The sequence below is a fragment of the Physcomitrium patens genome, chromosome 13 (genome assembly GCF_059467195.1).
Source record: "Physcomitrium patens ecotype Gransden chromosome 13, ASM5946719v1, whole genome shotgun sequence".
Classification (NCBI taxonomy): domain Eukaryota; kingdom Viridiplantae; phylum Streptophyta; class Bryopsida; order Funariales; family Funariaceae; genus Physcomitrium; species Physcomitrium patens.
In genome coordinates this window covers 12,232,067-12,248,309 of record NC_143422.1, presented here as the reverse complement: position 1 = coordinate 12,248,309, position 16,243 = coordinate 12,232,067, and the positions used below count along the sequence as shown (strand labels likewise).

General features: G+C 34.6%; 3 protein-coding genes across 3 annotated transcripts in view; all 3 read left to right on the top strand.

Moving 5' to 3' along the window:
• Positions 1-4,677, top strand: part of LOC141044409 (uncharacterized) — a 64,767-nt gene extending 60,090 nt beyond the window's left edge. Inside the window, exons 2-3 of the mRNA XM_090255084.1 lie at positions 4,259-4,467; positions 4,576-4,677. Of these exons, the coding sequence (XP_090111210.1) occupies positions 4,259-4,467; positions 4,576-4,677 (311 nt within the window). The remainder of the gene's footprint in view (positions 1-4,258; positions 4,468-4,575) is intronic.
• On the top strand, positions 4,513-7,281 carry LOC112290633 (U-box domain-containing protein 1). The gene has a single exon (XM_024537122.3). The coding sequence runs from the start codon at positions 4,789-4,791 to the stop codon at positions 6,823-6,825; it is 2,037 nt and encodes a 678-aa protein (XP_024392890.1). The 5' UTR covers positions 4,513-4,788; the 3' UTR covers positions 6,826-7,281.
• A 1,055-nt stretch (positions 7,282-8,336) lies between these two features.
• Positions 8,337-10,951, top strand: LOC112290216 (uncharacterized). Its single transcript, XM_090255083.1, has 4 exons — positions 8,337-8,592; positions 8,770-9,268; positions 9,504-9,534; positions 9,780-10,951. Exons 1-4 carry the CDS (start codon positions 8,337-8,339, stop codon positions 10,302-10,304), a joined length of 1,311 nt encoding a protein of 436 aa, XP_090111209.1. The 3' UTR covers positions 10,305-10,951.
• The last annotated feature ends 5,292 nt before the right edge of the window (positions 10,952-16,243 follow it).

Genomic DNA, 16,243 nt, shown 5'->3' with positions numbered 1-16,243 from the left:
GAAAACCATGATAATGCTGAATTTGAAAGAAGTGTATCAATAAATCTAACTTGTGATCTCGGCATTGGATATCTTTGGGATTGAAGTTCAATCACAAGTTATACTTGATTGATAAATCCTTGAAATTTGGATCTTATGCCATAAAACTTCTTGGATAAGGCAACTAGGTTTTTTAATATTAGAAGGATATTCTACTATAAGAAAAAAAAAGATGTGATTTGGTATAGATGTTAAAGCAACTCCAAATATATTTGTATCTTCACTTGTCATTTTTGTTGCTCCAAGTGGTAATAAACTAAATTGATGTATTGCAAGCATCAACTCCCTCAATTGTTCTTATATTTATTCTATTATACTCTTCATTTCAAGCAGCTTTGCCATGATGACACTTAAAAAAAAAATGTTTAATATTATTGAAAACAAGCAGAATAGAAGACTTGAGAATAAAGAAGATACTAAGAACAATATTAGTTTAGAAGAGGATAATCTACAACTTCTAATATATTTATGTTTTATAAAGAAAAAGAAATAATCTACTCTTAATAAAAAAAAAGACAAAGTTCGAATATTCTAAGTCTACTCTTATCAATCTATTAAGGACATGAATTGAAAAAGATGTATAAATCAAAAAAAAAATTGACCAAAAAAAAGTAACAAAATAGAAATAAAGTAGTATGTATTTTAAAAAGAAATTAAAATGGCTATTGCCAAAAGACAGAGAAACTAAAAACTCTTGAATCTATAGTAGAAGCAAGAAAGGAATTAAAAAGAATAAAGAATGCTTCACTCTTGCCTCTATATATACTATCTACCTTGGATCTATGTGGTGACATTCTATAAGACCTCCAAAAACATGTTGACTTTGCATGATATATATTTTGACTTGTAAGGCAAGTTTTTTATATGGCCACCACATAGTTAATTTATTCTGTAAGCTACCAATACATGTGGCACATGGATAGCTTATTGACTAAGTTTCTATCCTATCAATTAACTACAAACATATGTAAAGTCAAAATAGTTTCTAGAAAGCTTCTAGGAAACTTCTCTAGAAGATATTATAAAATTAACCTACTTTTATCCAATTCTAACTATCTACGTAACAATTATAGTAGATATATATCTATGACATATGGCAAGAAATTCATTGCATAGAGCTTTGAGATTAAAAGCTTAATTCAGGCGACAGTACTTGGTTGTTAGACAAGATAGCTAAAAACAAGATCTAAGAGAATCTACTTAGGGAACGAAGATAAAAGGATTAAAAATAGTGTGAATAGAGATGGAAGATGAGAGCATGATGATGGTTTTGACAATTTGGATTGATTTAGTAAAAATTTAGGTTGGTTTATTATTTTCTTTGATATATATATATATATATATATATTCTTTGATATATATATATATATATATATATATATATATATATATTCTTTGATATATATATATATATATATATATATATATATTCTTTGATATATATATATATATATATATATATATATTCCTTGATATAAATAATATATATGAAATATATGTACATCCTCCATAATTTATTCCTAAAAGTTATCATAAAAACTTGAAAAAATCATAAAGTAGTGTGGTAGGATTATAGACTTTAATATTATTAACATTTTATATTAATACACTAATAAGGCAATTATTATCACATAAAGTTATTTTTACGCTTTATAGATTAATAATTGATGTTTAAAAGATAGTCTTATTTTATCATTTAAATGTTATAAGTAATATTAAGTTCTAAATTCATTATAAGTTGTGCATAGTTGGATGTTACTACCATTAGACATAATAATGTAAATAAATCTGATAGTAAAACTTAATTTGTTTGAATATAAATAAAAAAAAATTATACCTAATAAAAATAGAGGGTTGTTAAAGCACCACCTCCATTTTATTAATGTCACTCATGCTCCTTGCTATTTCATCATTTATTTATTTTATCTCATGTCATTGATCCAAACTCCCTCTCATATTGCATGTTATCTATTTCTTGTTACTTTCTTTTTGTTCTTCATTTCTTGTTCTATATTCTTTTTTCTAAGTTCCTTATTCTTGTTCTTTGTTTCATACTCCATGTTTCATACTCCCTTGTTTTATGTTCCATATTACCTATACCCTGTTCCTTATCTTTTGTTTAGAGATAATATATATTATTACTACATGTTTTGAGATTTTTCTCTTATTAAGAATTAAAGTATACATTTCAAACTTCTTTACAATTTCTTATGATTATTTAAAAAACATAATTACAAAATTATCCATTATATTTTTGAAATAAAATATATATACATTAAAATTATGATATTTAATTCAAATAACAGCAAACTTAAAAATGAAAGAACATGGATTATTTATAAATTAAAATAAAATAAATATAAAGATAATATAAGAGAAAATTTCTATTTTTATTTACAAAAATTACTCAAAATTAAAATTAATTATTTATATTTTTTAAATACTAAATATTATACTATAATAATCTCATATTATAGAATTAAGTAACTCTAAAATATATTATGTTATGAAATATTTGAAGTAATAAGGAATTAATATATTTTTATATAATACTTGCTAAAATCTATAAGCTAGAACAAATTTTAAGTAAATAAATAAATACATTAGTAGTCATTAGTTGACAATAATAAACATATTGAGTATTAGTATTATAACAACCATAGGAACATTCAATACAAAATAGTATTGGATAGGAAAATAATTTTTATGTACGAATAAAAATAAAACTAAATAAAATAAAATTTACTATTTTTTTTCTTTTTTACTTTTTAATACATATTTTAAATTTCTTGAATTAAAACATATAATCATAAAATACAAGATACTTAATTATAATGTTATTAGAATAATTATTTCAATAAAAAATAACCATTTATGAAATAATTTTAATAATCCATTAAATTTAAAGAATACATTATAAAAAAATAAGCTCAATAATACTTAAAGGCTTAAAATATATTTATAATAATAATAACATCATTATATATATATATATATATATATAGAGAGAGAGAGAGAGAGAGAAGTGTTAAATAGATCTATGTTTTTACTAAATAGATCCATTCTTAATGAAAAATATGGTAATCATGATGATTGTGGTTGGTTTTCATGGATTGTAGATCTAATGATGGAGAAATGAATCTAGATGTCATTTGTTTTGTTTTGTTTTGTTTTTATTTTTGTTTATTTATTTATTTATTTTTCATGATGGTTTGGATGAATGGGTTGATTTAATAAAAACTTGGGCCTATATAATATTTCCTATATATATATATATATATATATATAAGTAGTTGTTAAAGCCACACCTCCAAACCATGTGATGATTAATTTTGGAAGATAGAGAATAAGGGACGGAAATAGGAAAATAAGGCATGAGGGTTGAGAAGGGAAGACAAGGGATATGAAACAAAGGACAAAGATGAAAATGGATGGAATTGATCATGAGATGGTAATGTAGGGTGTGGTTTTAATAACTTCATATATATATATATATATATATATATATTAGAAATTTTTCATTTAATTCTTTAACTTTTTTCAAAATTATTTCTTAAAATGGATATATTGTAAAATTTAAGAAACAATACTTTTCATATCATATAGGAAAAAGAAAAGAAAACAGAAAACAAAATATTTCACCTCATTTTTTTTTCTTCTCATGTTTTTCTAGCTGATTATCTTGACTAGAATGCCAACTATGTGAAATTTCTCAATTTCAACTAATCCTGAGATTTGAAAGTTGTGACCACTCACTGTCTCTTCTAATAAAAAAAGACCCCTTAATTTTACTATTTTAATGCAGAAAACCCCCAACATGTCAACTTCGCATAAAAAGCTATTATCCTTTAGGAATTACAAGATAATATATAGTATGAAACAACAAAATCTCAATGAGACACTGCAACAATGGAGTTTGCTTAAAACCTTACATTATATAACCCATGATCAAAAGCAATGTGCAACCATACCAGGCAGCACATCACCTTCTTCTCCCTACGATCACAATAACATAGAACAACTGCCAAATACAAACCAAAAATGCAAATTGCCACACTACCTCCACTGAAAAGGTACAAAAACCTTACCTCACACCCCATTATCTCCAACACACTGGACATTAGGGCTACAGCAGCAGCGAAAATGGGGCAGAGCTGCCCGGGAATGAAAATTCAGGAAAGATGAACAGTAGATGAACAATGGATGAAAATATGAAAAGTGGATGAACAGGGATTTACTGGACATCCCGAGGCACGAGATGAAAAGAGATGTCGCGTCAAATGGTGGAAAGTGGAGGCAAATTACGGAAAGATTCGCACTGAGAATGGCGGGACGCTCATTTCGACGAAGGACACTGAGTTGACTGCGCGACGAACACTGGAAGAGGTCGGGGCCGCGCAGAGATTCCACTTCAACACGGCGTTCATGGTTTGCGTCGCCAAACGCGCTTCATTCATGGTGCGAGCTTGACAGGATGGTATGAAAGAGTCGGAATTCTCTGTTTTTGCTACCACAACGTGTAGGCGCTGGCGGCAGAGCGATGATGTGACGGGGATTTTTGAGTCGATTGTTGCTTCCGAAGGAATTGATAAGGTTATGGCAACGAGGAGTCAGTGTCTTCAGAAATATCGATTATAGAGTGGAGAAGTGGTAAGTTGGATTCCGAGATAAGAGCAAGGGTTTGGAAAAGGGCAGGGCGAGTGAGCGCTTGGTGGTTGAGGTTGGAGTTGGAGAGAACAGACGTTGAGTATGGCGCACCTTGCCCCCGTGCAGACCATAAAGAGGCGGCGGCAGGCGATTGCATTGCCTCCACCCGTGACTCCCTCAGCTAAGACCTTAGTGAAAGCGCTAATGAGCCTGAAGAGGACTTTGTCGTCTGCCGGAAAGCCGACAGTATGCCAGTGTCGTAATGCCTCGAACGTTGTTCGTAGAATTGAGCTCTTGGCGACTCTTTTCGAGGAAATTGAAGTGTCCGACCGTCCTTTTCCTCCATCAGCTGTGATTTCTCTCCGAGAGTTGTATAGGTTGATGCAAAGGACCTATATGCTGCTTGAAGAGTGCCGAGAGATCAGCAGATTTTGGTTGCTGATGGAGCAAGGCACGTATGCGCAGTACTTTTACGAAATCACTCAAAGTTTGGGAAAGATACTGAGCTCCATTCCTTTGGAACTTCTGGATCTATCGGAGGAAGTTATGGAACAAACGGAATTAGTGCGTGCACAAGCGATCCGGGCACGTTTTGTGCAGAGCCCCGCTGAAGTTCAGCTGCGTGAAGACGTTGTCAATATGTTGAAGCTTGTGGAAAGAGAAGAGACTCCTCAACCATCCCAATTGAAATGCCTCTTCAACGTTCTATATCTGCTTAATGCTGCAAACTGCGAGACGGAGATCCATAAGTTGGAAGAGATAAGCACGGAAGAAAGTAGACTACAGGATTTGAACATCCAGGATAGGGTTGCTGGATTGATTAGTTTCGTCCGATATGGGAAGTATGTGCTATATTCGGGGGAATTTGAAGGAGTTGAAGACGAAGTTTCTCGAGTTCACTCCAGAAGTAGACGTGATGAAAACAGGAGTGAGGTATCAACAAGCGAATCAGATAAAAGCGCTGCGATGGTCGTCCCTCCAATCGAATACCTGTGTTCAATTACTCTTGATCTCATGCGTGATCCTGTGATCGTTGCAACTGGACAGACGTATGAAAGGTCTTCCATCACAAGGTGGATTCACGCAGGACACTCAACATGCCCGAAGACCCGCCAGAAGCTTGCTCACCTCGACCTGATTACAAATTATGCATTGAAGAGTTTGATTTCACAGTGGTGTGAAGACAATAATGTTGAATTTGAGAACGGAACTCAAAAAGACAACGGAAAAGGCGTTCGAGTTCAACGTATTCACAATTCAGGAGGTAACCTTGAGGCCACGAAGCTCGCTGTGACATTCTTGGTTCAGAAACTTGCTACTGGTAATGAGTGTATTCAGAAGCAAGTCGTCCGTGAGCTTCGCTTGCTTTCAAAGAGTGGAGAGGAGAATAGGATATGCATTGCGGAAGCTGGGGCGATTCCACATCTCCTTCCGCTGTTATCATCCTCCGATGTCAAAACTCAAGAGCACACCATCACAACTGTGCTAAACCTTTCAACTGTCGAAGACAATAGACGAGTAATTGTCGCAGCCGATGCCTTGGATTTGGTTATTGAGGTCTTGAAATCAGGGCATACGATGGAAGCGCAAGAGAATGCTGCTGCATTACTGTTTTCCCTTTCCAGCAATGACGAGGTGAAAGTGCAAATCGGAAGCAAGCTCGATGCAATTCCATCACTGGTCACTCTGCTTCGGGAAGGCAGCATGCACAGAGGAAAGAGAGATGCTGTGAACGCATTGATGAACTTGGCCAGATACCACGGCAACAAAGCCAAGATTATCGAAGCCGGTGCGGTGCCATTCCTTGTTGCTTTCTTCCGAGACGAATCACCCTCCACACTCGACTCTTGCGCAGCACTCCTCGCTTTACTGGCATCTCACCCTGAAGGTGTTGACGCAATGTTCAACGCGAATGCCATCTCCATGTACGTTCCTCTTTTACAACATGGCTCGCCAAAAGGACGAGAGTATGCTATTTCGATACTGCTCGCTATGTGCCAAAGCCAAGACAAGAAGGTCATAGACGAAGTCTTCCAACATCTGAACGAAATCGTGCCATATCTCTACAACTTGCTCTCCATTGGCACGTTACGGGCAAAGCGCAAAGTCGCTCCTCTGCTCAAGCTCTTCCGCAGCTAGGAGCCTACAGAGATGAATGGCCACATCGCAGCAGTTTTACAGGTACCTCAATGAATCTGCACATCGATTCAGCAATTTTCTGGAAGAAATATTCCAAAATATTAGGTTGTAACATACATTGAATTTTTTTACGACAATCGCTGTGGATAATTTTTATTGCACCAGTAGTTCCTCACTTGGTTGCAGTTAGTTTACACATCATTCTTTACATAAATCCTACCACCTGCTACAGAATTTTTTTGTTAAGGCAGGGATGGTTGATTGAGGAGCTTGAAGTTAAACAAAAGCTCGATTCGGATGCACCCAGAAATCTCCTTTTCTGACATGTGCCGTGAAGGCGATTTAGCAATTTTTTAATGGCAAAGTATCAAGTGCCAGAGCTTCATTATGAAGCATTCATGTATTTTAATATTAATACTCTAAAAAAATTATTAAAAAAAGAAATTAAAACTGGAATACTAATTTACATTGTCATTTGAGGTCCATTCTTCACGATGGAAATTGGACATTGTGCCTTTTCTAAGATTTCTTCTGTAGTCTGTTTCTCTTTTCTAAAACAACCCTGTGTTTTTTATTATTTATTTCTTTAATTTAATATAAATGTTAGATTAAAACATTATAGAAAACATATTTTAACAAGATTTTTAGTTTGGTGAAAATGCAGTGTTATGCTAGAACAATGCAAGTGGAATTAGAAGAAAACAATATAAATTGTAATTTAGTAAGTTTATTACAAATTAATTACTTATGTAAATTTTCTTTACTATTATTCAATATGGTTTTTGACATATGGTTGTTGCACCAAAGGTTAATAAATTTTGTTTTATTATTAATGAAATTTCAAATATTATTAATAAATAAATAAGCAAATAAATACATATTTTTAATAAAATTAGAATAAATATAATAAGTATGAATTAAAAATCATTGACTTAAAATAACTTGTAGTTTATAAGCTTATTAACAATAACAAAAAGTGGAGGTGGTAATAGAATTCTTGATAGATTCTCTGGAAGACATAAATGCAATAAATAATTGATTTGAGTATCTACCATTGTTAAGAAATTTATGAATAATAGATCAAGAAGGAATATAAAAATTGTAAAACAGTCAATAATTAGAAAGACTCTAAAAAATATCTTTAAAAAATGCAATAAACAGTCTTTAAATCTCAAATGAAAGAATTGACATCATTTTTTATAGCACACATATTTATTATATTAATAAAAAAATATACGTTTATTTTTTTTAATACTATGCATATAAGATTAACAATTCAAAAAACAAATACTTGAATTTGTTTTATATGATTTCATTAGAATTTAGGATTGCTTTTAAGAAAATTATTTTATTTTTATTTTTTTAAGATTGATATGGTTGTGTTAAGCTTGAAAAAGATTATAATTTATTCAATATATGCACTACTGAATAAATTATTGAATAAATATGAACCTGAAGTGGTTACTGGTCACTAATTAATCGGGAACAGTGGAACTTGGAGTGGAGAAGGGATGGCGCTGATGCAGGTTTTCGGGAAGGAATCCCGTGGAGGAGGGGTCCGCGATGATCTGGGGTCTCTCTGGCACTCTCTGTTTCTCTGCGTCTGTTATGTGGGATTGGAAAGCTCCGCATTCTGTAGAGCGTTACGGTGTTGTTCTAGCGCCGCATCACTGTTTGTGCGTTTGGGGGAGGTTAGGGCGTACTGTGGGGTTCTCTGGCTGTGTGCATGGGCGTGCGGTGTTGTCGCTCCTCTTGCCGCGATTCCTTGTGCCTTGTCTGCTGAGCTGTTGCACAATTAGGTGTTCTCTTTTTTTCACGTTGCTGCTATCAACGTCTCGCTTTGTGAGCTAGGAATTTTTTTGACTTCAGGTTCATGTTTTCTTCCTGGTTTCGGATTCCAACTCGCCAATTCTATTCTATTCTCTTCGCTGGTGGTCTTCCCAGGTACAAGAACACAGCTCACCAGCGGTCGACTACTGGTGAGCTGTGTTCTTGTACCTGGGAAGACCGCGATCTTAGAGCGGGTATCATTGCGAAGTTGGAGTTGCATGCCATCTACGTCGGCTACTGGACGACTCTTCTTTGGCTGCGTTTTGCTCTATCTTACTCTCTTAGTTTTGTTGCTGATTCCCGGAGATCCGAGTTTCTCGCCGAGGTACTTCTCCGTAGCGTGCGACGGTGTCGCAGACTGTGTTCCTGTTCTGTGCTCTGTGGTAGTGCTATGGTGGTGTCGATGGCTACTAGTTTCTGTTTTGTCTACGCTTCGGTTGGAGCGACGGCCCCGTATTTTTCCAGTGTTCTGTGTGTGGTTTCTCTCTTCCTTTGGTGACACTACAGAAAGGCAGGGATCTGGAGTCCCGTGTTTTCTGGACGAGGCGGCACTGCTTGTTATAGCTGTTCTGTTGCAGAAGTGGATCCGAGCAAGAAGTGACTACAGTAATAAGTTACGTGGAGTCATATAATGCAAACACTGAAAAAATTCAGCGGAAGCATGAATAGCATAAAATAACATGCTAGTCTAATATGAAGAAGCATAAGTCGAACTATGTATGTGGAGAGTAAGTAATAGAGTTTCTAAGTGGTTGGAAAAATCCTTCACTGTCATGAAACTGCAGCATATGTATTTGAATGCTCATGTGCATTGACTGTTGTTTTCGTTTTAATTTTCATGTTTGCAGAGTTCGAAACTTGGATGCGCATGTGGAGAAGGTAGGTGTGATTTTGGCCACTGTGATCACGTCTTGATGTTTTGACAACGGGGAGGCCTGTGACAAGTCGGGAGTAGCTATAGAAGGTCGATTCCCTGATGATAAACTAGGCCGAATCATTCTTGAGGTAGGCTACCATAAGGATGCTTCCGTGATATTGGAATGTTGTACGGTGAATTTTATTACATATGGTCCTTGCACATGAATCATGTTTGAATAACAATATGAATCATATGATTTTTGCAGGAGGGTTACATGGTATATGAATGCAATCCTAGCTGTCTTTGTCGGGAAGACTGTCAGAACCGTGTCTTACAAGAAGTGACTATTGTTGATCGTCTATCTCTGATCGGGTTCTGGTTGTCTCTGTTTTTTCCGTTCTTCTCTCACTGCCGATCTGGTCGCATCTTCTTTGTGTTGTGGATTCCGCTTTTGTTAGCTGCCGATCTGGTGGCTGATCCCTCCCTATTCCGCTGGGTTCTTGGTTCTGTCGTGCTGATTTCCACTGTCGTCGACAATCCTGGCGCTGGTTGCTGGGATTCTGGCCTTGGTTGGGCAACCGGATCTTCTAAGACTTGGCGAACTTTCCAACGGAGGCCGCAGGTTCAGGCTCTGCAGTTGCTGGGTGGGAAGCTACCTCGCGTTGTCGTTGCTCATCACGGCCAAGCTACTGCGCCGCTTATTATTCCATGCTCTTCTTGTTCATCAGTCCTATTTTCACACAAGTTCTTCCGTTATTTTATTACCATATACCGAATTCTCCAAAAGTAACAAGTCTGGTCGGATCAGACTTGATTCTTGCGTTCCATAATTTAGCATTTCAGTTTCCAATTCTTAAAACTCCTTGTAGGCAGTGAAGCAGAGAATTGTTGGAGGTCCAGTAGGTGCTCATCTCAATCCGTGAATTCATCACACTGGAATCCAAGAAGCATCTAGTATAGTTCTTCATTGGGTTGTTGTGGGTGGATCATGATGTCTTGGCTCACAGTTTGGCTTCGGTGAGTGATGCAGTGAAGTGGGGTCGGACGTGTTGCTGCTGCTGTTGGCGGTAGTGTCGACCTTGGCTTATAATAAGAAGGGTGCTGGCTTGGGAGCGAAGTTTGGAACCGTAATGGTTGGAGAAGTCCCTGCAAGATGGATTGTTGGGCTTGGACATTGTGTCGTCGCTGTCGTCATTGCCTCGTTGGGCTATTGCCGTTCCACTCGGTGAGCTGGGAATGAGCTTGTTCATACTTCGTCAAAAGCTTCATATCCAGATGAGAACTTCGAGAATGTATGAAATTTATATTCGGATAAAATCAAGTTGGATGAAGCTAAGTTAAGGATTTACGAAGTTAGGGTTGTATGAATACTTCATATCTAGATGAACTTTAGTGAATGTATTCTCATTTGTGAAAGAATTATAGTTACAAAATGAATTATTGTCAATGGATGAAACCTTTTAAAATTGATTAAGGTTGCATGTATGATTTTTTATGAAATTTCTTTATGTTAAGTTGGGTTAAATTGGAGGAGGTAGAGAGCTATTCAAAAAAGGCAATACTTGCAATTAATTAAATACCTAAGTTAGTCTAATTGTTGTGAGGAAGAGTAAACTACCAATTAGTGGGAGTTTATTTTAGCTCACAAATAAATATATAAATCTAGATTAAAGAATTGTTGTGAGTTTCACATCAATAAGTTTGGAACATTTGATTGTGAATATAATTATTTGTTGTAGAAGCATTTGTATTTTTTGATAGAAGGATGCATTTTTGCTTGATGGTTGAATCATGTGGAGAAATATAGGCATAGGTGTTGACAAAGTTTTGAATTGGTGTAAAGAGAGATATTTTTATTACCTTTATTATTTACGTTTATATGAAAGTTGTATGGAAAATTAGAAATTGTAAGAGTGTGGTAATGAATTAATGTAATAAGTACTTCTAGGTATAGCATATATATATAGTGCATGTAATGTGCAAGTTTAAATTTGAAATTACAAATTTAGAAGCAAAAAATCAAAATTGAATTAGCAAGTTTGATTTGAAGAAGAAATTATTTTTCTTTGATAAGTTGGAAATTATAAGAGTGGTAATTATTTATTGTGATTAATATTATAAGGTTTATCCATTATAGACATAATATCCTAAATAGGTAATTATGGTATATACAATTTTGTAAGTTTAAATTTGGGATAAATAAAATAAAGAAGAGGTTAAGTCAGAATGTCTTCAATTGTGAGATGAGTTGTTTTAATGATAGTTTTATTTGAAGAATTTAATATATAGATAGAAATATTGAAGGTTGAAAGTTATATTGATTAAACTTTGCATTAAGAGCTCATGGTGTAGTTGGATAATGTACATATTAGATACATTATTGCTAGATGTCTTGTGGAATTTTAGTTGGTTTTTTTATTCAATCAAAAGAAGGTGGGTGCATGCAAAGAATTTTATGTCATGATGTTGCATTCTTGTTATAAATATTTTTGAGCATGTTTATAGCTTGTTGAAAGATTGGTTTAATAATGTTTTAAGTATTTTAGATATATTTGTGTAGGTAGAGATCATTCAAGGTTTAAGATCAGTAAATTTTAAATTGAAGTTATAGGTTGAAAATTGGCTATAAAAATATTTAAAGAAATGAAGTATTGAATTTGGGATTATTTAGGATTGATGATTTAGTCTTATAAATTTGATGTATAGGGTACAAATTTGTATGATTTGTGGAGAAATTTAGGCCAAAGAGCATGTAATGAATGTCATGAATTACTAATAAAATTTAATGTGCAATTTAATAGGTGGTGATATAACGAATTTGGAATAGTTTTATCAATTTATTATGGCATCTATTTTGAAAACAATCAAGAAATATATTATGGTGTAAAGAAGTTTTCAATGCATTTGGAGGCAAAGATTTTTAACAAGAATGGAGTAATTGGATGTGTATTTGTTACATATTGATATAATGTCAAACATAGAATATTGTTGGAGATATTTAGAGAGAATGTTAAGCTTATATTGTAGCAATGAAGGTTTTATTGAAAGAAAAATATTTGTTGAATAAAAACCAATGTTCAAATTTATGCAAGACCATTAAGCATGTTATGGAGGTTTTTGACCACCTAATCATTTGTACTAATGATAAATTGAGGTTTGAGTTTTTATTGAGTGAGTTATTTCTTGCACTAAAGAAATCCTTATTTTTTGGTAAAAAAATGTGAAAAATAAAATTAGTGTAAAGAAGTCATCTTCTAATTTAATAATGAAGGAACTTTGAGATCTAGTGTAAGATTTGAAATTTTATTGTAATGTAGTAAATATTATGATTTCCAAGAATTATTCTAATACATTTAAAGACCACATTTGCTACTTTTGATATTAAAATATGTAATAAGGTAGAAAAGGATGATAATTTTTTATGTGAGAGGTTGATCCATACAAATAAAAAAGAATATTTCGAACATTATGGATTAATAAAGTATCTATTACAAAGCTTGGAAGATTGGAGTTGTACAAAAGGTGGAGATTTAAAACTATTACGTATCACAAAAAGTCTTAAAACTATTGAACAAATAAATGGAATTTATAAAAAAATTTATAAATCAAAGTGATTGGAACTTTGGTATGTAATTATAGAGATGGATGTTGAATTTGAGCAAATTTTTATCTAAGAAGAGAGCATTCTAAAAAATTTAAGCCATTTCAATTTCATAACATATTACTTTACAATGAAAGGTGATGCTAATGAAAGAAGTGAATCTTTTGTTGAATATTACAAGAATGAATATTTATACTTAAGAATGGAATTGATGCAAAAAAACTTGAGAAATATGTTGAAAGAAAAAAAAGAAGTATCTTATGTTTTCTTCATTGATATTATGTTAGAGACATAGTCCTTAGAACCTTCTAGAAGCAAGTTTGTAGAACCTTCTAGAAGCTTCCTAATTGATGGAAGTTACTTAAGAAGCTTCCTAGTTGGTAGAGGATGTTAAGGACATAGTCCTTAGAACCTTCTAGAGACAAGTTTCTAGAACCTTCTAGAAGTAAGTCTCTACAACCTTCTAGAAGCTTCGTAGTTGATAGAAGTTGCTTGAAAAGCTTTCTAAATACGAGTATATATTGGAATTGAGGTTGAAGAGTTCTTCAGTCTCGACAACACATCTCTTGGAGCTCTAGTTCACCTCTCTGGTGTTGTTCTTGTATTCATCTCATTAATCTAGTTCTTGCCAATTCTTCTTGAACTTCTTATTAGATCTCGAGTCTGTATTTCTGTGTCCGTGACAGTTTGTCAAGACTACACTCACCTCAGATATCAGAGCTAGTTTCTTCTTCGTTAGAGTGTAGATTATCCCTCTGCTTGAAGGTATACTAGCGTTTTAGAGGTTGCGGATTACCCTCCTCTAAACTGATATTTTTTTTGTTACAATATTGGAGTCTTATTCTTCTTAGAGAGAGTGGATTATCCCTTTTCTTGAAGCTCTTAAGGCATTTTAGAGGTTGCAGAGTACCATCCTCTAAACCAATATTGTCTTCTTATAGAGTCATTTCTGTCCTTCTTTTAGAATGGTCAGAAGCCAAGACATTAGTATGACGAAAAGTTTGGAGTCCAAGTTAGATGCTATCATGAATACCCTCGCTACATTATCACAAAGAACTGCAGAGATTGAAGGAGTCATAGCAAGGCTTCACAATGATGGAGCATCTGGAATGGCACAATCTAGGTTGTACCAGCCTCAAACTTCTGTACTTGGAGAAGCAACTTTGCCTCAGGTTCGACAAGCACCGCTGCTTCTACAACATAAGGAGCCCCGAGTTAGCCTTCCAGATAAGTTCGATGGTACATATTCCAAGTTTCAAGGATTCATCAATCAAATCAAGTTGATAACAATTTTATAGCCAAAACGCTATCCAACGAAGGAGTCATGTGTTGGGCTTATTGGAACCTTACTTACAGGGCAAGCTCTATCATGGTTTGTTCCTTTCTTTGAAAAATGATCATCCATACTAAACAACTTTGTAACCTTGTTGGAGGCATTTGTGGAAGCATTTGGTGAACATGACAAGGTTTGATGGGCTACAACAAAGATCCAGTCACTACGACAAGGGATGCGCTCTACATCAGTCTATACATCGGATTTCAGGCAATTAGTATGCGACATCAATTAGGACGAAGAAGCATTGATGAGTCAATTCTATTGGGATTTAAGGGACAATGTGAAAGATTTGCTGTTAACTCTTCCTGATCCGCGAACACTCAATGAAACTATTAGCCAAGCTGTGAAGTACGATAATTACCTATTCCAACGTCGCCAAGACCAATGCTCAAGACAACATACGATTTATCACGCCTCAACTATGTCGACAAGCAGCGTGAATTCACATTCAGAGGTAGAAGATATGCAAATTGATGCGGTACGTATCAAATCTCTTAATCTAGAAGAAAAAAAGTGAAGTATGGAGAAAGGTCTATGCTTGTATTGCGGTAAAGAAGGCCACAAAGTTAGAAACTGTACAAAAAAACAAAATCGACGCACTGTCAGGACCAGAGGCACGTTTGTTCAAGAAAACGAGGATGCCCAGCCACAATAGGAACCGTGCTGTTGAACAATGAAATATCGCAACAACAACTAGGTTCCTTTCTTTCCGCTCAACCTGCCCTTTGTTTTATAATCCCTTTGTTTATTGGTCATCAAAAACTGAGAACCTTAGCATTATTAGATTCAGGAGCATGTGCTTGTTTCTTAGATAAAGAATTTGTGAAGCGTCATAAGATCCCTTTAGTACAAAAATCCAAACATGTTCACATTGAGGTCATAGATAGACGACCTTTATTGTCTGGTAGTATCACCCATGAATCAGAATCTATAGAAGTGACGTTTAAGGGCCATAGTAGTCATATTATTTTAAATATTATTAGAACTCCATCAAATCCTACTATTCTTGGTCTTTCTTGGTTGAAAAAGTATAATCCATCCATAGATTGGAGGTTGCGAAAGATGACCTTTCCCACAAAACCATCCAAGAGCAAGCCTAGTATCAAACCCCGAATAGAAAAATCTTTATTCATTGAAGCAAGAGCATTTGTAAGATCATCCAAGGAAGGTACACCGTTTGTCATTTATGCGGCTCCAAGTACTCGAGAGAAGATCTCGACAGCAAGTATACCGAAGCAATATAAGGATTTTAAAGATGTGTTTTAAAAGAAGAATGTCGACATGCTACCAGAACACCAACCAGATGATTGCACCATAGACTTGCAGGAAGGAGCACAACCACCTTTTGGTCTAATCTACAATCTATCGCAGATGGAGTTGGCGGAGTTACGAAAGTACATCGACAAGAATCTAGCCAAGAACTTCATCCGTCATTCAAAATCGTCAGTTGGAATATCCATCTTATTTGTGAAGAAGAAAGATGGCTCGCTGTGGATGTGCGTGGGGTAACGAGGCCTCAACAAGGTAATAAAGAAGAATCGTTACCCGTTACCTTTGATTTCTAGTCTCTTAGAACAACTTAGACGTGCAAGGATCTTTATAAAAATTGATTTAAGGGGAGCTTATAACCTCGTACAAATCAAAGAAGGAGATGAGTGGAAGACAGCATTTCGTACGAGGTATGGCCATTTTGAGTATAATGTCATGCCCTTTGGTCTTACCAATGCTCTAGCGATCTTCCAACATATGATGAATGATATTTTTCGGGAGCACCTTGATGATTTTGTTGTCA

What these genes read in the sequence shown, in the direction of transcription:
- LOC112290633 (XM_024537122.3), top strand. Translation starts at nt 4,789, where the DNA reads ATGGCGCACCTTGCCCCCGTGCAGACCATAAAGAGGCGGCGGCAGGCG.
- LOC112290216 (XM_090255083.1), top strand. Translation starts at nt 8,337, where the DNA reads ATGGCGCTGATGCAGGTTTTCGGGAAGGAATCCCGTGGAGGAGGGGTC. An exon ending in AGAAGTGACTACAGTAATAA is followed by an intron (nt 9,269 to 9,503) that starts GTTACGTGGAGT and finishes TCATGTTTGCAG; the next exon opens with AGTTCGAAACTTGGATGCGC. An exon ending in TGGATGCGCATGTGGAGAAG is followed by an intron (nt 9,535 to 9,779) that starts GTAGGTGTGATT and finishes TGATTTTTGCAG; the next exon opens with GAGGGTTACATGGTATATGA.